This window comes from Mesoplodon mirus, assembly GCF_964341445.2.
Source record: "Mesoplodon mirus genome assembly, chromosome: 4".
In the NCBI taxonomy this organism is placed as follows: Eukaryota; Metazoa; Chordata; class Mammalia; order Artiodactyla; family Ziphiidae; genus Mesoplodon; species Mesoplodon mirus.
Window position 1 is genome coordinate 102,311,122 of NC_138979.1, and position 22,449 is coordinate 102,333,570.

Sequence of the window (22,449 nt, forward strand, 5' to 3'; positions counted from 1 at the left end):
TAGCACGGGGAGATCAACTCGGTGCTTTGTGTCCACCTAGAGGGGTGGGATATGGAGGGTGGGAGGGAGACGAAAGAAGGAGGAGATACGGGGATATATGTATATGTACAGCTGATTCACTTTGTTATACAGCAGAAACTAACACACAATTGTAAAGCAATTATACTCCAATGAAGATGTTAAAAAAAAAGGAATAGGGCAAAGGCAAAACTCTTACCAGGGAAAACCCAATTTTATCTCAAACTAGCTCACAAACCATTATCTGCCACCCAATCTGCCACTCCTGAGGATGGAAGAAGCAAGAAATAATACATAGTCTTCAAACGTTCTAAGAAAGAGAAACCAAGCCCACTGTTGGGGGAGCAAGAGGATCTATGCACCGCTCCCTTTTAGTACTCGTTCAGCCTTTGTAGGGACAGACTGGATGGCATGTGCAGCAGAGGAAGCAAGAATATATTAGCAGGAGCTGGACAGTCATATCTGTTCTCATCAATTGTTTCCTTAGTGCTATTATTTCTTTTTATTTTCCCCATACTATCATCTTCCTTTTATTGCTTATTCTCTATGGCCAATGCCACAGAACTTAATACACAGACACAGACACACACACACATATATACATACATTCGTATATATATACAGAGGGAGAGAGAGCGAGCACTGCCATTTCTCTTTTACTGTAATGTGAATATAGAGGCTGTCTTGTCAACTCTGTAGAGAATTATTTTTATGGTAACCAGGTAGGGGAGGGAAGATGAGATATGAACATAAGAATGGATCAATTCTCTCTCCATTATTCGATTCAAAATCTAAAATGTATCTTGACTCCAGGAGGATTAATCATGAGAAGGGCAAAGGCAGATATCAGAAGCTAGCTTTATCTGTCACTTAGGGTCACCCACCCAAAGGAGATTAACCCTGGCTACTGGGATTCACAAAAATCCATGGTATGCAGTGTAGCCTGGAGTCCACAGTTCTGGGGAATACTTAAGTGAAAGGAGTCCGATTAAAGTAAGCACAACAAAATACAGAGCTGTCATCACAAGCTAGATGGCTTAAAGGTTTTGGCGACAATCTGTTCTTCCTTCTCTCTTCACCTTATTTAGACTAGTAATTCCAAAACTTTTCCTGATGAGAACCTACTCTGATTTTCTTGAAGTTTCATGATCACTAATGAAGGACTGTTAAGCCAAAATCACTGCTGGAATGGGGAGTTCAGTGAGCAGCAACTTTCAAGTCCCTTCCTGTAAGCAGCATGGAGCTAAGCCATGGACGACCTCAGAGCCTGCCACTCAGTTTAAGAGAGACTTACTGGGCCTCCGCCATGAGTGAGGTGCTCGTGTTGGAGCCCACAGCACTTGGCTGCTATGCTTCCACGGGGAGCAGTGGACAGCTTACTAACTGGGATACAGCAGGGAGATCTAGGTTGTAAGACCTACTCGAAAGTAGTTCACCTCATTATAGCTTAAAAATGGAACACTTTTGGCTTCAGATGATTCCACTTCTTCCTCAGATCAGACTTGGTGCTGTCAGAAGCAAAGATGTAGCTGATGGATTCATAAGACAGATCCCACACCTGAGACTGGGTCAAATGAAATGTTTCAGCTGCCAGCTGGTATTCTTGAGAAAGGTGTGTTGCAAAAACACCCTTATCATCGGTCTGCCAACATAAGCAAGAAAGTTTCAAAATGAACGAGGAAATGATTTTTTAAAAAACAACAGCTTTCGTTTAGAGTATTTTCCTATTTACCATGCTTCTTTAAGAATTTAAACAGGGGCCAATAAATGTATCCATGCACATCTATGACTGAACAGGCTTGTTTATCCTTTTTAAGAACAAAAAATAAAACACCAGGGCAGTGGCTCTCAACCATGGCTGCATGTTTAAATCACTGAGGGAGCTTTTAAGATGTATCTGTGCCCAGGACTCACCCCAGATCAATTAAAGCCGAATCGCAAGGGCTGGGTGCTGGGCATCAGTATTGTTGTTGTTCCCCCAGGTATTGTCCAGGACCTTTCCCCATAGAGCCAAACCAGAGTCACGCTGGCCCTTTGCAGCCTCTCAAGCCCCAATCTCCTCTCACTCCTCCACTTGGGCATCACCCCCAAGGTGTGCAAGGCAGCCAGCTAGGTAGTGAATGTCTGACCTATGGCAACTCAGGGACTAAAGAGGAGCAAAATACCTCACAACAAAACACCTTACACAGATCACGGCAGGATGGACAATGCTGTACCAGAATCCAAAATGATGCTGGTTGTAAGATGGAACTGTCTGACTTTTGACGTTCGAGGTCAAACAGAGTTCTAGATGAAGAGGGGAAAGGAAGAAGCCTCTTATTAAAAGCAGATTAGTAGACTCATTCACTGTTCACCAAGTAGATACATGAGAAATCTTTCCAAACTATGCTAATTTTCAGTAGTTCATTATTTTACAAAACTGACCTTTTCTTACATGTGAGAATTTGTAGTCCAATGAGTGTAGTTGTGTGGGAACTACGTGCTGCAGCTCATGGCAGGGAATTAACATCCCCTTCACAGCCCTGTGCTTCTCCCTTTCTTTTACCAAAGAAGGGGAAGAAAGAGGGGTGTGATAAGCCAGTCACCATGAAGAAGGCAGGGAAGTATCGTGATAAGGGAGCAGAAGGAATCTTTGAAGGGTTGCTGCACTTCTTCCTGGTCTTACAGTGGGAGCTAAAGTAAAGGTAAGAAAATGGTAGCACTGTCGAGGGTTACAGTATTATAAAAAGCCAAGAGCAGAAATGGACTTCTTCTATGGCTTCAAAGAAAACCGCTGAACTCCTTTACTCAGACAACCATCCATTCACTGCCTGCTGCAAGTCCATCTTAAGAACGACTTCTATGATTATAAAACTCCTGCCTTGAAAAGCTGTGCCCGGCTCCCCAGCCAGAGTAAAATACTTCACTGACTTGATGGCATCTGCTCCCTTGAGTAAGGTGGCTGCAACACAGGGCCACTCAGTCCCAGCAATGGCAAACCCAACCTGCCCCTGCTCAGAGCAGAGCCGGGCCACCACACCAAGTAAGATCACTATGCAAGTGGTTTCCAAGATCCTCTACTTTTGTAGAGGTTTAAAAATTTCCTTAGTAAAAAGAAAAGAAATCTCACCCATTATGAGTTGCTGAAAAACTCTATGTTAGTTAAAAAACACACCCACACAGGTGTTACTGCAAATTGTTAAATTTGTAAGTTCAGTGAATTCATCATTCAGTAAAGAGGTTTTCAGCCAACTGCTTCTTTCCCTCATCAGAAAGGCCTTCCCCAACTATCCAGTCAAAAGTGGTTATCTCATCACTATTCTACTGGCTTGTTTAATTTTCTTCAAAGAACTTAACACTGATATTTTCTTGTGTATTTGCTTACTGTCTCTCTTACCTATGCTAGAATATAAGTTCCCTGAGAAAGAAAGTCTGTTTTGTTTACTGCTGTATTCCCAGCAATTTGAACAGTGACTGGAACAGAGTAGGCACTTCATAAGTATTTGTTGTTAAATAAAAATAGCTCCAGGGGGGCTTCCCTGGTGGTCCAGTGGTTAAGAGTCTGCCTTCCAATGCAGGGGACGCGGTTGAATCCCTGGTTGGGGAACTAAGATCCCACATGCCGCAGGGCAACTAAACCCACGCGCCACAACTAGAGAAGCCCATGAGTTGCAACAAAGACTCAGCACAGCCAAAAAAAATAAATAAATAAAAATAAAAACCCTATAGCTAACATTATACTTAACAGTGACAGACTGAATGCTTTTCCCTAAGATAGGGAACAAGGAGAGATGTCAGCTCTCATCACTCTTATTCTACAAAGTAATGGTGAATAAGTAAGTTCAGCAATGTCACATAACACATGATAAATATAAAATAATCAACTGTATTTCTCTATACTAGCAATGAAAAATAAAAAAAAACTAATAAAATAAATTAATTAAAAAAAAAAGCTCCAGGTATACACATGCAGACAAGCAAGTGTGTGATGGTTAACAGACATATAAAAATGTACTTGGAATCTTGCATAAGTCTTAATTTTTAAATAAATATTATACATTTTCATAACATATGTAAATTGGTTAAAGTCATTCCAAAATACTAGACGACCCTTATTCCCTCAATATAATACCTGGTTCCAGGAACTGGAGGATGTGGCAGTGAACAAGACAGATAAGGGCCCTGGTCTCATGGAGCTTATACTCTAATGGGAGCTAAAACTTCCTGTTACTTAATAAATAAGGCTGAGAAAGCATCACTTAACTTCTAAATGATATTTATATATTTAGAACAGTGCTTCTCTACATATGAATTGCAACCTGGGGGCTGGGGAGGAAGGGACAGTGAGTTGCCTGGAGGACCTAAAGCCTTAAGCCTTACCGAGCGGTATCTGGTGTTGCCTCACAAAGTCCACCAGATCCAGGGATCCTCCCTCCAAGGAGTTGAGAAATGTGCCATGCCCGATTCGGTCAGGAAGCAGGTCCAGGAGTACCTGTGTTTCTTTTTTTTGGTTTGGAATCTCAAAAAAAGGGGAAAGAGGGCATCAATAACCTCTTTCAGTGGTTCTTAAAAGCACTTTTTTCTATAGCCAGGTATTTTGTCCCTCTGGGAAGGTAATGCAGACATTCTGGGAAGCTGAATCACTTAGACCTTCCAGCTCTCTTCTTTGCCTTTTATCTTCCCATTTATTTCCCAATATTCTTCTAGATTCATTTTGATGATAGTAACTATGAAGTCAATAGCCTTTTCACACACATTCTCCTTTAAACCTCACAAGAATCATACAAAGCATTAAGATGAAGAAATCAAAACTCAGAAAAAGTAATTTTCAAAAACAAAATCTCACAACTCTATATGCATATGTGTGTTCTGTGTTGTGTATATGTCTTCATACATATTACAACAAGGGATAGAAAATATATATATAAATAACAAAACTGTTAATAGGATCAACTTAGGAGCAGAACTGAAGGGGACCTTTCATTTTTTATTTCTTTACTTCTACTTTACACTATTTCTGTACACGTGGATTTTCTTCAGATACATATAACTTTTGTAGTTAAAAATATAAAGCATTTTAAAGAAAAGCTGTCCAGGCTCACAGAGCTAGTGAATAGTGGAGATAAGGGTGAAACCTGGCTCCATCTGACTCCGGTGCCCAGACTCCATCCACATACAGTGCGCTTATGTTCTATCTTGACAAGGCTAGCTAAGTGCAAACCACAACTACCATGAAAATGTCTGGCTGTGCTCTTCATCTCCTAGATAGCCTAAAAGACAAATGACCATAACATGTTGAAATGAAATGTTTTATATCCAATGGACCAAACAAGAAAAGCCACAGAAATTAAGGGAAAGAGCAGGTTCTGATGCTGTCCACAAAGGCCAGAGGTAACTGGCCTCATGCTGGCTGTTCTGTTATCCTGACCAATGACTTCAATCTGGCATCAGTCTGGTCAACTAGAGGGTGTCCTACACATGAAAGATCTTTTGATCAGAGTGTGGAAACATGGATCTTAGATTTTAAGTTCTGCCACTAGATTACTGACTCTCTGCTTGTAGACATGAAAAAGAGCCAGTACTGACACGAAGCTCCAATTTTTTCCCTAGTCTTTAAATCATGACCTTAGTTCTCAAAATAATCATACGAGCTAAGTAGACTAAGTATTATTTCCTGCATTCAAGAAACAAATTTAGGGGCTTCCCTGGTGGCGCAGTGATTAAGAATCCGCCTGCTAATGCAGGGGACATGGGTTCGAGCCCTGGTCCGGGAAGATTCCACATGCCACAGAGCAACTAAGCCCGTATTCCACAACTACTGAGCCTGTGCTCTATAGCCCGTGAGCCACAACTACTGAAGCCCGCGTGCCTAGAGCCCGTGCTCTGCAACAAGAGAAGTCACCAATGAGAAGCCCGCACACCACAACCAGAGAAAAGCCCGCACACAGCAACAAAGACCCAAGGCAGCCAAAAATAAAAATAAATAAATAAATAATAAAAATAAACAAATCCAAATTCATCAAGTTGCATAATTATGTACAGCTTTTTGTATGTTAAAAAAAAGAAAGAAAAGAAATAGGTAGAAGTACTGAGGTAGAAAGTAAATCCGTCTGTAAAATGGGGAAAATTCCAGGAGAGTCCCTTGCTTGCCTCACAGGGATGTGCTGATTAAGAAAATGACTGTTCTCCAGCTACTCTCTGTGCATTATCTGCACTGTGCTCATGTTGCCAAGGAGCTGGGGCCACAGGGGCACTTGATCTTCTGCTGAGCCTTATAAAATGATAATGAGCTACTTCCTTTCTTGCCAGTGTATGTGACACATTCAGGTCCCTTCCCTGCAAGGACAGGTGAGACAAACTCATGCTTTTCTCAGTGTCAGCTTGCTGATAACAAGGCTGCTGATATAAATTCATGCATTTTCTCTAGCAAGGTGTCAATTAAGCTGTTTTAAGGACACAACCGTAGTGCACGTCAACAGCCAGCCCCAGGAACCACAAAAACATAGACACAGTAATGTGAGGGACTAAAGCAAGTTATGCCTTCATCATTATAATTTACACAAAAATATTTCTACTTTCTCTTTCTAAAAATGTTTTCCCAAGCCAGGTCTATCTTTAGCCATGTACAAATGATTATTATTTTCCATTAATTATTTTCCATTGTAATCTACCCTCTCCAGCCTAATTTTACAATATTATTTACCTCTGAAAGATGCAATGCCAACTTCAGACCTGATTTTTTAGCTTCTAAAAGAGGTTCCAAGAAGTCTTTTGCTTGTCCTACCTTGAAGACAAAAGTTAAAACGAGGGTGTATGAGTATAGGCAAACTGAAGAACTGGGTTCTCTGTCTCAATAAAAAAAGAAATAAAATAATGGCAGAAAAAAAAACGGCAGATGGACTTATTTGCACATTTTGTTTATAAAGTATCTACAGTGTGGTAGACATGTTAGAGAATTCAAAGCTGGCACAGACACAGTCCTTGCCCTCAAGAATCTTAAGTATCAGTGAACCTGATGACAATCAGCTAAGCTTGATATAACAGTCACCAAATTTTACTTTTGGAAGGATATCTAGATATCTAAAGCTAAGAAGGAGAACTCACCTGATTCAGGAACCAGCATGATTAGTAAAGAAAGCTTCTATCAAATGGACGGATGAAACAAGGCCAGAACAGCCCAGGTTTTGACAAAGCCATAAGAACTAGGTTCACAGGACTCTCTAATTCAATGGTTTTCAACTGGGGTGATTCTGCCCTCCAGGGGACATTTGGTAATGCCTACAAACATTTTTGGTTGTCACAACTAAGAGGGTGCTGGTATCTATTGGGTAGAGGCCAGGGATGCTGCTAAACATCTTATAATGTACAGGACACCCTCCTACAACAAAGAATTCTTTGGCCCCAAATGTCAGTAGTGCCACAGCTGAGGCACCCTGCTTGAATCTGACCCAGAAGCTCTAGACCAGCCTTTCTCAACTGGGGCTTCTGTGAGACAATTAAGCCCTAGCCATAATTAAGCATTAGACATGGATTACATGTTAATAAATTAACTTCTCTAGTAGAATGGTACTAGCTGTGAACCAAAATAAAATAATCATATTGTCATGCAAATCTTTTTCTCTTTTTTTAGGGGGCTTAATTCTCTCACAGAACCCTGTCTGAGAGCAGTTGCTATAGACATTCTGGTCACCCAGGGCAGGATAGGGCTTCATCCACACAGAGAGTCTGTTGGACCTCTGGAGAAAGCAGGATGCTCCAAGCTAATCCTCATCCCACAAACTGATTCTACCTTTTAGAAATAAAATATATTTTGGAAAAGTAACTTACAGTAGGGTCTCCACTGAGGTCAAGGCCAAGAACTGTATCCTCAGTAGAAAGGAAGAACTCTTCAGCAAGTTTAACAGTCTCCTTGGCTACTGAAGGGCCACCTCTTCTGTCGACTGATATCAAATACCTTTGATACAAGAAAAACACAGTTGAAAATGAGTATTGATTGTGTAGATGAAAAAGACAACTCTTGAGTATGGCCAGAGAGGTATGGCAGGCTACATGGACTGCATCTTACTGGAAAACTACAGCCTGATTAACTTGACATCTTACTTTGCCATAAGGAATGAGACATAAATTCCTAAACAGCACCAAATATCTAGTTAGTGTTCAAAGTTCTATCTCCTGTTTTTTTGTTCATGTATTTGTTTTTTACAGTTTGATTCGGAATCCAACTAAGGTCCAAACATTGTGTTGGTCAGTGTGTCTCAAGTCTCTTTTAATCTATAGCCACTTCCCCCATGCCTCCACCCTCTACCTCACACCTTCCCCCGGCCTCTTTTCTTGAATTTATTTGTTGAAGAAACCACATCATTTTTCCTATAAAGTTTCCCACATCTGATTTTGCTGATTGAATCCCCATGTTGATAACATGTTCTCCTGTCTCTCGTATTTCCTATGAATTGGAAACTGGATCTAGTCTAGAGGCTTAATCAGATCAGATTCAATATTGAGGCAAGAGGATTTCATAGGTGGTGATGGTTCTTTCACCAGGAGGCTTAGATCCCTTATTTCATTAAGGGTTACAAGATTGGTAATATTCTAATTCTAACATGCATCCAATAGCTGATACAAATTCATTCTTCATACATTAGCTGGATTCCTACAAGGAATCGAATACCCAGAGAACCCCTGTTAATATTGTGTAATTTTCCTCCAGCATTTATTAGTTTATCTATTTATTCACAAAATAAAGAAATCCCTCCAGCATAGATTTATTTACAAAATTTGGATCAACTATATATAAAATGCAGTCTTTTTTTTCCACTTAACAATTTCCCCTGCCATTAAATAATGTTAGAAAACAATATAAATCATATGAATATAACATAATGTAATTGTCCTCTGATTGTTGGACATTTTAGGATGTTTTCTACTTTTTGTTATAAATAACACTACTGTGAAGAATCTTAACATTCATCAATCTATTTCCTTAGGATACATTTCTAGAACAGAGTTACTGGATCACAGAGGGAAATTATTTTTATAGATCTTAATACCTATTTAGAGAGGTTTTATTAATTACATATGCTCACCAGCAGTGTGTAAGTTCACAAACACTGGTTAATATTCTTTTTGGGGAGTGGGGTGCCTGTTGAAATGGCATTGTAATAGTTCTTTTTAAAATTATTTGATTAGTGAAGTTAAATAGTTTTCTATACATTTATTGGCCATTTGTATGTCTTCTTTTCTGAATTCTCTTGCCTTTTGCCTGTTTTTTTTTTTTAAATTGGGGTATTAGTCCAGTTAAGCTTAATTTCGAGAGATTTTATAGCCAGAAACTATAGTTAGCTTTCTTCCTTTCTTCCTTCAAGGACTTACTGAACCCTAATTATGTGCCAGCTCTGTTCTAAGTACTGGTGGGGTAGTGGTGAATCAAAAGACAAGGGCCCTGGCCTCACTGAATTTACACTCTAGCGGGTGAGTGTTTATATACAAATAAAACAAGAAGACTTCTGATCTTGTTAAGAAGAGTGCCATAACGGAAATAAACGGGGTGACTAGAAGATGTGGGGAGGCACTTTAGATAAGGTGGTCAAGGAAGGCCCCTCTGAGGAAGTGACAGCCACATTGAGACCTGAATAATGAGAAGCCAGCCATGCGAGGATACAGTGGAGGTGTAACAGGAAGTACAAAGGTGCTGATGTGGGACAGTCTTGGCCTACTTGAGGAACAGAGGGTGGGCCAGTGCGTGATAAGTGACCAGTGGTCCAGATGAGGCTGTTGAAGTAAGAAAGGCAGCCACGTGGGACCTTGCAGGCCATAGTAAGAAGCCTGGATTTTCGCTGAAGAGCCATGGGAAGCCATACTTCACAAGAGCAACAGGACTCAGAACTTTACTGCCACACGAAAAAATTCAGAATTGCATTCTCAACTTTAAACACAAGGTTCTTGACTCTGTTTTTTATTAAAAGATAAAAATCGGTTATTGTTTGATTTATAAAAATCCACTATACTCTGGCTCAAAAGAGTAAATTTTTCACATTCTACTATTTTAAATGGTGACCACTAAGGTACAATGCTTCTTACCTAACATCAATGTCTATGTTTTCTTGTTTGGACTGTTTTATACCCTCAAGTACAGATTCCACATAAGTCTTTTTAGTCATTCCTGGAAAGGACACAAATAAAACATTTTTAAAGAGATCATCAACTACTTCATCCTTCAACATCAGCATCCCTATATGAACAAATACATTTTCACTTTATGTGTGATACGGGTATGGTTAAAGATGAGTTATGGATACATTTTAGTAAATACCATTTATGCTTTAATAAAATTGAAAAAAAATGAAATACTAGAAAAATGAAATTTTAAAAAAAGACATAAAATTCAAGCTTGTTTAAAAATCATTCTCAAATTCAACAGACATAAAGTTACTCTCAGGACTTCCCTGGTGGTGCAGTGGTTAAGAATCCACCTGACAATGCAGGGGATACGGGTTCGAGCCCTGGTCCGGGAAGATCCCACATGCTGCGGAGCAACTAAGCCTGTGTGCCACAACTACTGAGCCTGTGCTCTAGACCCTGTGAGCCACAACTACTGAAGCTCACGCACCTAGAGCCCATGCTCCACAACAAGAGAAGCCGCCGCAATGAGAAGCCCACACACCGCAACGAAGAGTAGCCCTTGCTCACCGCAACTAGAGAAAGCCTGCACAAGCAACGAAGACCCAACACAGCCAAAAATAAATAAATAAATAATCAATTAAAAAAAAAAAAACTACTCTCACAAATTGCTATAAAAAGTTTAAATGCTTGTTCTAACAAAACAAGAATAACAAAAGCCCTTTTCTGGGAATTCCCTGGTGATCCAGGGGTTAGGACTTCATGCTTTTACTGCAGGGGGCATGGGTACGATCCCTGGTTGGGGAACTAAGATCCCCATGTGCATAGTGTGGCCAGAAAAAAAAAAAAAGCTCTTTTCTATGGCCTGTCCTTAAAAAAAAATGCCAGAAATTTTTTTCTCTACTAGCAGAATGTTCTCCTGCTTGTCCAGGAAAAAATCCTCTTGGTTTCCTTTTCCCTCAACCCTGCTCAGACTCAGTGTTTCTCATCCAGGGCACTAGAGATGTTCTTTCAAGTTCAGGTGCTCAAGTCCTCCTCTTCTGTGGCGCTCTCAAAAAGCACTCTCCAGAACAACCTCCTCTAAAATACTCTCATACCCCAGTTATAAAATGTTTACATTTAGTGGAAAATCTCTAGAAAAAACACAGACAATTATAAAGAAGAAAAATAAAAATAACCTGTAATCCCACCACTCAGAGATAACCACTGGCTGTTTTTCTAAGTGTGTGTATATGTGTAAACATATATATATATAGATATAGATATAGATGTATAGATATAGTTTTTGTTTTTGTTTTTTTGCGGTACATGGGCCTCTCACTGTTGTGGCCTCTCCCGCTGCGGAGCACAGGCTCCGGACGCGCAGGCTCAGTGGCCACGGCTCACGGGCCCAGCTGCTCCGCAGCATGTGGGATCTTCCCGGACCGGGGCACAAACCCGCATCCCCTGCATCGGCAGGCGGACTCTCAACCACTGTGCCACCAGGGAAGCCCCTAGATATATAGTTTTGAACAGATGAGATGCTACTAGGTATATATGTATCCTGTTCCTTCATTTAACACTGTATTCTGAGCATGTCTTCACATCATTAAAGTGTCTTTGCAAATATTTTTAATGGTTGCCAAATATTCCATTAACCTTTATTTAACTATTCCCCTATTGCTACATACTTAAGGTGACATTCCCCTCTGAATCTCCATCTGAAGAGTCAACTAGCCCTAATAATTGGCAGGTTTCTTCTTCCCTTCCCTTTCACTATCCTCACCAGTATAACTTGGAACTGATCCTACAGTTTAAAAATGTGAGATAAGAATCTTCTGCTCAGGGGGAGGAATAAATCGGGAGATTGGGACTGACATATACACACCACTACACGTAAAACAGATAACTAATAAGGACCTACTGTATAGCACAGGGAACTCTACTCAGTACTCTGTAATAACCTGTATGGGAAAAGAATCTAAAAAAGAGTGGATATATGTGTATGTATAACTGATTCACTTTGCTGTACAGCAGAAACTAACACATTATAAATCAACTATACTCCAATATAAATTTAAAAAAAAAGAATCTTCTGCTTGTCTCATTTCAGCACTTACTTTACTATATGTAGTTTCAAAATTTTTACCCCATGAATGATGCTGGGCTACACATGTCTGGGTGCAAGATGATCTGGTAGGGCCTCTTTAGGTCACAGACAAAGTGCTAAGGAGGACCCAAGGGCACAATAGAATATCTCCTGATGTTGCTCTTAATGAAAGAGGGTCCCAGGAAATTTCTCCAGATCACATCCAGATCCACTCATCTCCGTCCAGAGAGGTTCTGCCACATCACAGCTTGCTCCTGGTCTAAGATACCATCAGTCCCTGAGACGTGACTCAATAACCTTCATTTCAGTGATTGCCATGAAATGTGATTGTGCATCCACTCATTGTCTCACAAGTGCCTTGATGCAGGGAACTCAAACTAGCATTTATTTAAGACAATGCAACTATAAGGAAAAAGTGTTTTCTCAGAGTGAGAAAAATAAGAACAAAGAAAATGTTTGCAGGTGTTTTTATTTCCCTTCAACAGATAATCCTGACCTGATTTTTTAAGTTAAGAATAACTCACTCATTAATAACATACATCATTAATGTACATCAGAAGATCTGGACCACTGACCCTACTTTTACAATAGTGTAAAAGTAAATACTTCATAGTCTCAACTTGCAAACACATGCATCATCAAAGCACATGAGAAAAAAGATAGACATCTGCTGAGAAGTAGTTAGATTCTACCTGTAGCATTTTCTCTGGGCGTGCTCCTTAGTTCCAGGTACTTGACACCGTCGTCTGCAAATTCTTTAATGACATCTTTCGTGACCTGATAATAAAGGCAACGTATGCAATATTGATTATGTTAGTGTAAGCGGCCCATTGAAAATGCCACATGCTACATCTTTATTTCATGCATTAAATTTGATTTGCAAGGAGTGTTGGGAGTCTCCCACATGGTGAGGATGACCTGCTTTGTCACACCCCTGGTGGAGGCTGTGACAAAACTACCACATTTCCAATAGCTCCCCTTACCCACCCCCCATACTCACATGAAGTCCAAAGCTGCACGTCACCCACACTTTTTGTTTCTCTTCTCCCCTTTTAGCCATTTCTCTATTTCCTAATGAACAGCAGACTGATAAAACAGAGGCAAAACTAAAACCAGTAAAACCACCTATGAGTGTATACTATTTGAAATTTCATTACCTATGGAAATAAGCAACTAAAATGATTAGGTAGTACTGATGTACCATTTAAAGTCATGGCTTAAGATTCTTATTCAAGTTATTTAGGGATAAGTTGTATTTTTCAAGAATTTTTTCCGGCAGGGTTAAATTTCCCCCAGAAGTACTTAGGAAGATTCTTCTTAGGCAAAGAAAATGGGTGATAAATTTGAGTAAAACTGTATCCAATCTAGCACAAAACTCAACACTCCAAAAATTACGAAATCACCAAGATAAATGATATCTAAAGGCTGAAGGCATGTTTTCCTTCATTGCCATCAACCCTAAAATATACCAAATCTAGAAGAAAAAAGGACCAAGTTAGAAATGCTGTGACAACCAGCCCTAGTTAGTCCTTACTGCTGGTATTCTACTCTTAACCTGCTTTGACCACGTGCACATGGGCATGCAGGTGCGGCGTCCTGGCCAAGGAACAAGGCTGGCTGGTTGCGCAGACGGTACCTAACTGGGTGGCCCCGCCTTGGTGGATTCATTGCAATCCAAGATCTGGGCCTCATCTTTTTTCTTTACACTAAAGCCAGAAAAGGAATTTATTATAACATGAACATAACGGGTGGCTCGGATTCACCAGGAGGTCTGGAGAATCAGCCTCAGAGATTACACAGCTCAGGACAACACAAAAGCATTCAAAATCACGTGACACCCCTGGACCAAGCAAGACACCACTGCTTCCTCCACCACTGAGCATAACCCTGCAGCCTCTGCAGCATCATCACAGGCACTGGACCCCATAGCACTGCTGTCTCAGGAACCCCATGCTGCTGCCACTGCCACCACCAGAGCACAGGCCTCATCTCTGCAGGGTGAGGAACTCACATCTTATCATTGCTCCAGAACTAAGCAGACCCAGAGACACCCTACCCCAGCTCACAGGAGACTAATGCAGAAGCCTATTTGTAATGTATGAATTGCCAACGAGGGTGGAAGTGAGGGTGTGAAGCGATCCTATCTACTATCCAGGGCACCCCCTTTCTTGATGGTGAGGTACGTGTGAAACCAAATACAACAACAGAAGGTTGCTGGCAAATACTGATTGAGAGCAATGGGAGGAAGATTTCTCTAGGCCACATTAAGGCCTGTGGAATCATCTCCAGCTCACGTCCAAGAACACTTCCCTAGGGTCCATATCCGTGTTGGCCAGATTCAGCCCTTTCTGCTCCATGCAGCAACAGGTACCGAGGGCAACTCTTGGCTCTTTGGGCTTTCCTCTCCTATGCGCTGGACTGAGAACATCTACTCAAGTACTTCCTTCAGATAGAATCCATCACAATTAGTTAAGTTTCCGCTTACTCCAAGGATGGTAAGACTGCACATCTTGAGTGAGAAAGAACATGGGCTCTGGAATTGGACAAAATAGTCCATTCTGCCACTTACTCGCAGTGAGTGACCTTGAACAAGGGCTCTGGAATTGGACAAAATAGTCCATTCTGCCACTTACTCGCAGTGAGTGACCTTGAACAAGTTACACTTAACCTCTTTAGGCCTCAGTTTTTTCATCTGCAAAAAGGGAACAATAAAAATGCCCACCTCGATAGGGAGGGTGGGAGGGAGACACAAGAGGGAGGAGATATGGGGATATATGTATATGTATAGCTGATTCACTTTGTTATAAAGCAGAAACTAACACACCACTGTAAAGCAATTATACTCCAATAAAGATGTTAAAAAAAAATGCCCGCCTCAGAAAGTCATCTTGAGTATAGTGTCTGGCACATGCAATAGTTAATATTATTTCAGTCACATTTCAATCCTGTCTCTTTGAGATTACACCCAGTCGCAATGACTTGACTGTTAAGTGATCCCCACTCAGTCCCACATCTGTAAACCATCTCTTGGCTTACTCCCACACATGATTAATTTATTATATGTAAATGTTATTAATTTCACTCTCTGGGGCATCTCACTGTCATCCTCTCGACCACCTACAGGTGTTCGTCTAAGTAGCACTAAGTCAAATGCTACAGAATCTTAATTCCTCGCCTCATATTAATAAAGTTTTTTACCAACTTTGGAAGGAATGAAACAATGAGCATGGCATATGATACCCATGAAGCTCTCAGAATCTAAAATCTTATCAGGTTTGCTCTGTTACACTCAACCACAGAAAGTGAGACAGAGCCTCCTGTGGTGGACATTCCTAGCAGGGTTCAGTGGTACCTGTTGAGTGGCTGATTAGACAATGCTCCCTTGGGTTCCTATAAATCCCTGTGCATGTCTGTAACACAGAGCTTACCTCATGATGTTGGATTTATCCTCTTATGGGTCTGTCTCCTGCCTGACCATAGATTCCTGAGGGGCAGGGACCATGCTGATCTATCTTTATATCTCCCAGTCTTTAGCAGAGTGCTTGGAACATTGTGGGCACTCAGTCAACTTTTGTTGAACTAAACTTTTAGAGTTAACCCTCCTCCAAAAGGTGATTAATTTACTTAATAACTATCATGAGGATCAGTCTCAGCCAAGGAGGAAAATTCTTTCTTGACCAGTCAAAAGTCACCCCTCCAGAAACACAGGTTACACTTCTTACTTTGCATTTTTTCTACGGGTTAAGAACACGGATAGGATTCTGCTTCTCTCCAATTACAAAGAGAATATTTAAAAATGCCAACCTGGTCAGATCAATATACAGAAGCCAGTTTGCCATATCAGACTCTAGTATAACAGCTTCAGCTAAGGCAACACAGTGGAGTCCTCTAGCTCTTCATCCCCAGAGGGAAGGACAATTTCCCTAGGGATTAATCATTCAATCTGTAAGCACCTCTTGAACTTCTTCATTCTCTATAATGTCCACCCAGGGGCAGTTCAAAGTATCCCAAGCAATACATGTAAAGTCTGTGGTCAGATATTTCATATATATATATATGTAAAACAGGACAAGATTTTCTCCTCCACATTGTCCACTACCTAATAGAAGATTCTGATCTTGATTCTTTCCTCATATCTTTTATAATGAACTTATCTTTTGATATTAGCTCTTAGGCAAATGTCTTACATTATTTTTTGAAAGAGTTACCATAAAAAAAGCAGAAAACATTTTTCATCAGATTCTTGATGACAGCAAAAGGTCACGTGCAACAACAGAAGGGCATCAATTACTTACTAATTTTTAAACCAGTCTAAAAATTACTTCATTTCTCACCATTAGAATATCTTCAGGGCCAGTAGTAAGCTGATGAATTATTTGAAACATCTGGAAACATCTGCAACATGAAAAGTTTTAATGTACTTTAGTCATCAAAAACTTCACTAAATTAACTGATTTTAGGCTAATAGTAATCATATATTTATAAAGAACTAGAGAATAGGTTTTTCAAAAATTACATTGATCTGGAGGGATAATCAAATGACTGAAAATCATACGTTACTTTTATGTGGGAAGTAATAGTTTCCCTTCTCCACCCCCCAATTCCTACCCCAAGTGGTAGCAGGAAACTGGGGGAAAAAAACCAACAAGTCTATATTTTCAAGTCTAAAGAATATTACAATATAGTGTAACTTCACAAACAATACAAATCACTAAAAATACCGTCAACAGTCTGACAGCTGGAAAAAATGCGATATGTCAAGTTATACTCTCCATACCAGATGGCCACCCTACTCCTTTAACTACAAAAATCTGAATCCTTACATACTATTTACAATCGCAAAATAGAGAAAGAAAGAAGTATGTCCACAATCTCCCCAAACTCACTCTTCTAAAGTTCTTTTCTTTCCCTTGTCAATCATAGTCATCTGATAGTGGATTTTAAGACCTGGCTTCTTGGCTATTAATTTCTTTATGGTATTGGAACTAATGGATCCATTCAAGTGGGCATGAAGTTCCTAAAATAAGAATACAATCAGTAAAAACTTCTCAAGTGCACTAGATTCATAGTATCATACCAGGTGCTTGATGTTTGTAGTCTGTACTAGGCAAACTGCCTACTAGATGTAGCTATATAACTTTTAAAATGTACAAAGTTTGCAAATTCTACTTATAAAATGTACTTGTCTTTTGTGAAAAGAAACAACACAGAAGTCATTATAATTAGCAACACTCCAGATTCCGTGGTTGAATTCTCACCACTTTAGGTAATTGTGAGTAAAAGGTTGTCTTCCATGGCTCTTGTTCTTCTGCCTCCATCATGATTTAGCAGAATAGCAAGGTCTTTCTCCAAACACTTATTCTTGGCATGAACAATACAATGTGGTCCAGTCAGTAAGTTCTGTGGTCTTGAATTTCCTTCAGATTGCTTCACTTCCACCCATTTTGATAAGATAAACAGTATACACAGTTCTGGGCTCAGCGTCACCTATTTAAACGAATGTGAACATTTTCAGATGTTGATGCAAAAGCAAAGAAACAGGTTTTGTTAATTTATTCCTCTAAAGACAAAAGCTACTCCAAAGCTAACTTAAGTGAGCCAACAACATGAACAAGAAATAAGAAAAGCCCTCAAGCTGGTAAGAGGTGGATTAAAATCTGAAATTTAGTAGGGTATATTCCTTTACCTATTAGCACTTTCTATAAAACTACTTCTAAAACTAGAAATTTATAAGACCTATTTTGGGTCCAAAAGTTTACATTTTTGAACTATTTAAAATATATAAAGGAAGAGGCATTGGAGTCGGATGGACCTAGGTTAATCCTTTTACCAGTTCTGCTCTTAAGTAGCTGTGTGGCCTTAGTCACTTTTAACCCCATGGCTTCAGTTTCTTTATTTGTAAAAATGGGATAAAAATTCGATAAAAATGCAGAGTAGCTGTAAGGATTAATAAAGTACTTTAAATTCCCCTCTTCTATGTTCCCACATAATCCAGTGACTACCTTTAACTCAGCACTTTATCACACTGTATCTCAATCACTGATTTACTTGTCTTTCTTCCTCACCAGACTATATAAACTTCCTAAGAACAGGGACTATGGCTTATACTACCTCCCTAGGACGAGTCCCTCCTAAGTCAGGGATCATGGGTTCAAGTCCCAATCTGAGGTGCAGGTGGGTTCGAGCCCCAGCCCGTGGGTTTGAGTCCCACCCGAGAAGGAGTGCAGTTTCACACCTAGCACAGTGCCCAGCATTTTGTAGGTGATAAATAAATCCTAATTTCCCTTTACCTCTGAAGGTGGCTTATAAATTAAGACAAAATTCCAAGTGAAATTTAGTGATTTTCAAAGTATGGTCCTCAGATATTAATGATGATGACGTTGAAAAGAATAGCAGTTTCCATTCAGAGCCTACCAGTTAAGTGGCAAGCACTTTTAATAATATTATCTATAATCCTCCCCATAAGCTTGCAAAATAAATATTTTTACCACATTAAAAATCACTAAATTGATACTGAGAGGGTTAAATAAGTTACCAAGATATTAAAATGGGCAATTAAGAAAATAGTTTGTAGAGATCTAGACAGAGCCATAGAAATCCACAGAAAGGCTAACCCAGTATGAGATAAATTTTAATAGAATTTTAATAGAATGCCATAGTAAGTGCTTAATAGTAACAAATGAAAAAAGATAGACTATTTAATCAATATGTTTAATATCTCTACTGAAGCACATAAGAGATGTCATTAACACAGAAAAACATACCTTGACATAGTAAAGTCAATTTGTCATAAATTGGCCTATAAAGTAAATGTTAATCAAAATATTCCCAAAATTATTCCTTAGAAATTGATTTTTAAAGTTCATGTGGAAGAGTTAACTTGTAAAATTATTCAGAAAAATATCTGAAGCTCAGAAGAATACCCAATATGGGTGAAGGTGAGAGTAAAAGTTCTGGTGGGAGCAGAACTTGGTATGATATTTTTGGAAGGTACTTTGGCGACACGCACACAAACCCACATACTTTTTGGAATTTATCCTGTATCTTATAGGATACGTACAAATACACTTCTTGTAGCATTATTTATAATAGCAAAAAATTGGAAACAACCTACATGTCCATCAGTAGGGTACCAGTTAAATTAATTGTATATCCATCCAACTGAATATCTATGACTATATGGAAAGACTTCTATAATATAGTATTATTTCCAAAAAGTAAGTTGCAAAAAACATTGTTTACAAAGATGACATTTATAAACAAAGCATGTGTGTATACACACACACACTCTTATTTATATATATCTTTATTCCTAAAATAGGTATGAAAGGATACATAGAAAACTGTTCGCACTAGAAAGTGGGTTGGAAGCGGCAAAGGTCAAGGGACAGAATTTTATTTTTACTTACCTTATAAAGTTTTGTGCAATTTGAAGGTTTTACAACTTGCATGTAATACCTGATTACTTTTTGAAATAATTTTAATAAATTAAAATTTAAGTAATAAATTTAGATAATTCACTTATTACTTTTAATAAATCAATTAAAATAATTAACAAATTATTTTTCAGAATTGTTCATAAAATAATTAAATAACTTTTTAGAAACCTTGCAAAACATTTTTATTAATATGAATTACGAGAGGGAAGAACTTTTACATTTAGACAACAGAATGACAGCCTGAAAAAGCATTTAGGACATTTTACATAGCAGGCTGTTAACAAATGTTACAGATGGCTAACTTTTCATATAAATTTTGAATCCTACTCTAGGATCCTGACCTGATTTTGTGGCACATTTCAAACCACCCTCCAGATTGCCCCTTAACTAGTTATGAGCAAATTTACTGACCCAATAGCTACAATGTTAACCTATGGAAATTTGAAAGCCACCAAAGCAAGCACAGTTTTTACACATTTTTTAAAGTTGTTTCACTGATCATTACCTAAGCTATTGCTATCAACGATTCCATGCCCTGCCAGATTCAGTCTGCCTGGGCTGGCTTTGGCATGGATCAGAAGCAGGTGGGGTGGGAGTGATGTGCCAAAGGGCAACACACTGAGATAAGATCTTTCTATATTTGTACTAATATTTCATCAAGTTAGAGCAGGGCCAGAACCAGGTCTCCTGTTCTCCTGGAGCAGGGGTCCCCAACCCCCAGGCCATGGACTGGTATTGGTCCCTGGCCTGTTAGGAACCGGGCCGCACAGCAGGAGGTGAGCGGTGGGTGAGCAAGCGAAGCTTCATCTGTATTTACAGCCGCTCCCCATCGCTCGCATTACAGCCTGAGCTCCGCCTCCTGTCAGCATTATGGTGAGTATAATTATTTCATTATATATTACAATGTAATAATAATAGAAGTGCACAATAAATGTAATGTGCTTGAATCATCCGAAACCATCCTGCCCCCCACCCCCGTGGAAAAATCGTCTTCCACAAAACTGGTCCCTGGTGCCAAAAAAGTTGGGGACCACTGTCCTAGAGAACTTTTTTCCTCCCTGTCCTCCACCCCTGCCTCCCAAAGGGAACTCAGGATAATAAAAACACTTGTTACTATTTATTAAGCACTTAGTATGAGCCAGGCATTCTGCTAAATGTCTTGGATGGTAATTTTACTTGATTCTCATAACAACCCATGAGGTATTACTGTCTCATTTTACATAAGAAAATATAGATTTTTAACAAATAACCAGAAAACAACTGTAAGGCACCCAAATCACAAATTTTGCTCCATTCTCTTTCTTCTTGAATCACTTTTCTTGATCTGTTCTTTACCAAAAAAGTAGTAGTTCTAATATATCATGTACATTTTACTAACTTGTCATATAAAAATTCATTTCTACAGCATAGTATATTTTTTTCAAAGTCCTACAACTTTTTTTTTTCTCTTTGACCCTCGATAAACCCTGAAACACCACACAAAGCAGCACTTAATCCCCTCATTTTAGAAATGACCATCTCAAAGTCCAGCAAGCTCAGGGGAGTCCTTCTCCCATTCCAATTCCAAACTCCTCAAGCGTTCCATAGACCCAGCTGCCTCAGGCTGAACTTTACAACTCAGTCGCTACCTTTATAGAGACAACGAAAGCCTTCAGACATGAATTCCCTCTATTTCTCTCTGCTTTCCCTCACACTTAAATTTATCTTTATCTATACTCCTTCTTCTCTCATGAATCAGAGAAAGAGGATTCATTCTCCTGTCCCCAAGACTAATTTGTGCCCAGGATCCCATTCCTTCCTATCTATTCCAAGTCATTACTCCACTAATCTTCTCACTTTTCTGTTCATCAACCTCTCTCTCTCCAGTTGCTAATTTCCCTCAGGGAACCACCAGGTAAGTACAGTACTTGCTTCCACCTTAAAAAATAAAAATAAAAACAAACTTTCTTTTATCCCCCATTCCCCTTTAACTACTGCCCTGTCTCTTCTTTCCTTCTGAGCTAAACTTGAGCTGCCTCCATTTACTTATCTCCCATTCATTATAACATGGATTCTGCCCTTACTACTCCACAGAAATTGCTCTCCCTAAAGTCATTAAGAGCTCTTAAACACCAGATCTAAATGACACAATTCCAGTATCCAAATCCAAATTGGCTGGACTCCAAAACTCATGCCCTTCATCATTATGCTACGCTGCTTCAAGGTAACCATACTTATAGTCATCCTGATTTCCTTCTCCATCTCAGTCACCAAATCCCAATTAATAAGTTACAAATCCCGTAAATATCTCTGCAAGCGATTTCTTATGGGTGACGACTCCCAAATACCCAAATTAGAAACTTATTTTAAACCTCCAAGACTCAGACCGTATCAGAGGGAATAATCACCTCTCTTCCATGATTCCCTCTTCCACAGACATATTCAACTTTGTCCTAGAAAACAGAACTTTGAATGTGGAGGGGAATGTCATTTTACAGCTGAGAAACAAGAGGCTGAGTGGTTTACTTATTGTCAGCTTAGCACAGAGCCGGGAATACAAGTCAATCAATAGTGTACATCTGTGGGGAAACATTGATTGGGTGAGTCACAACTTCTGTAAAGGTTTCTTCATTTTGCACCTGGCCTCACTGGCTTGTTTTCAGATTTAAATGGGATCCCTTAATAAAGTACTCGTAGTTAGCACCCGAGGAGCGACCTCTTCTCCTTGCCCACCAAAGTCAGTGGTTCTAACCCTGCTTTGCCCCTACCAGACACTCAATGCAGACCCTGCCGTCCAAGGAGCTCTGGTTGTCAGTCCCCACAGACTCA

At 39.5% G+C, this 22,449-nt stretch overlaps 1 protein-coding gene across 1 annotated transcript; it reads right to left on the bottom strand.

Moving 5' to 3' along the window:
• Nucleotides 1-658: 658 nt before the first annotated feature.
• MAPDA (N6-Methyl-AMP deaminase) lies at nucleotides 659-22,444 on the bottom strand. The gene is given in 12 exon segments (XM_082617583.1): nucleotides 659-1,478; nucleotides 1,481-1,660; nucleotides 2,204-2,304; nucleotides 4,378-4,516; nucleotides 6,701-6,781; nucleotides 7,825-7,951; nucleotides 10,075-10,156; nucleotides 12,895-12,979; nucleotides 16,537-16,597; nucleotides 17,089-17,219; nucleotides 17,461-17,689; nucleotides 22,029-22,444. Coding segments are annotated over 11 exon segments (1,107 nt in total). The 5' UTR covers nucleotides 17,524-17,689; nucleotides 22,029-22,444; the 3' UTR covers nucleotides 659-1,421.
• Nucleotides 22,445-22,449: the final 5 nt, after the last annotated feature.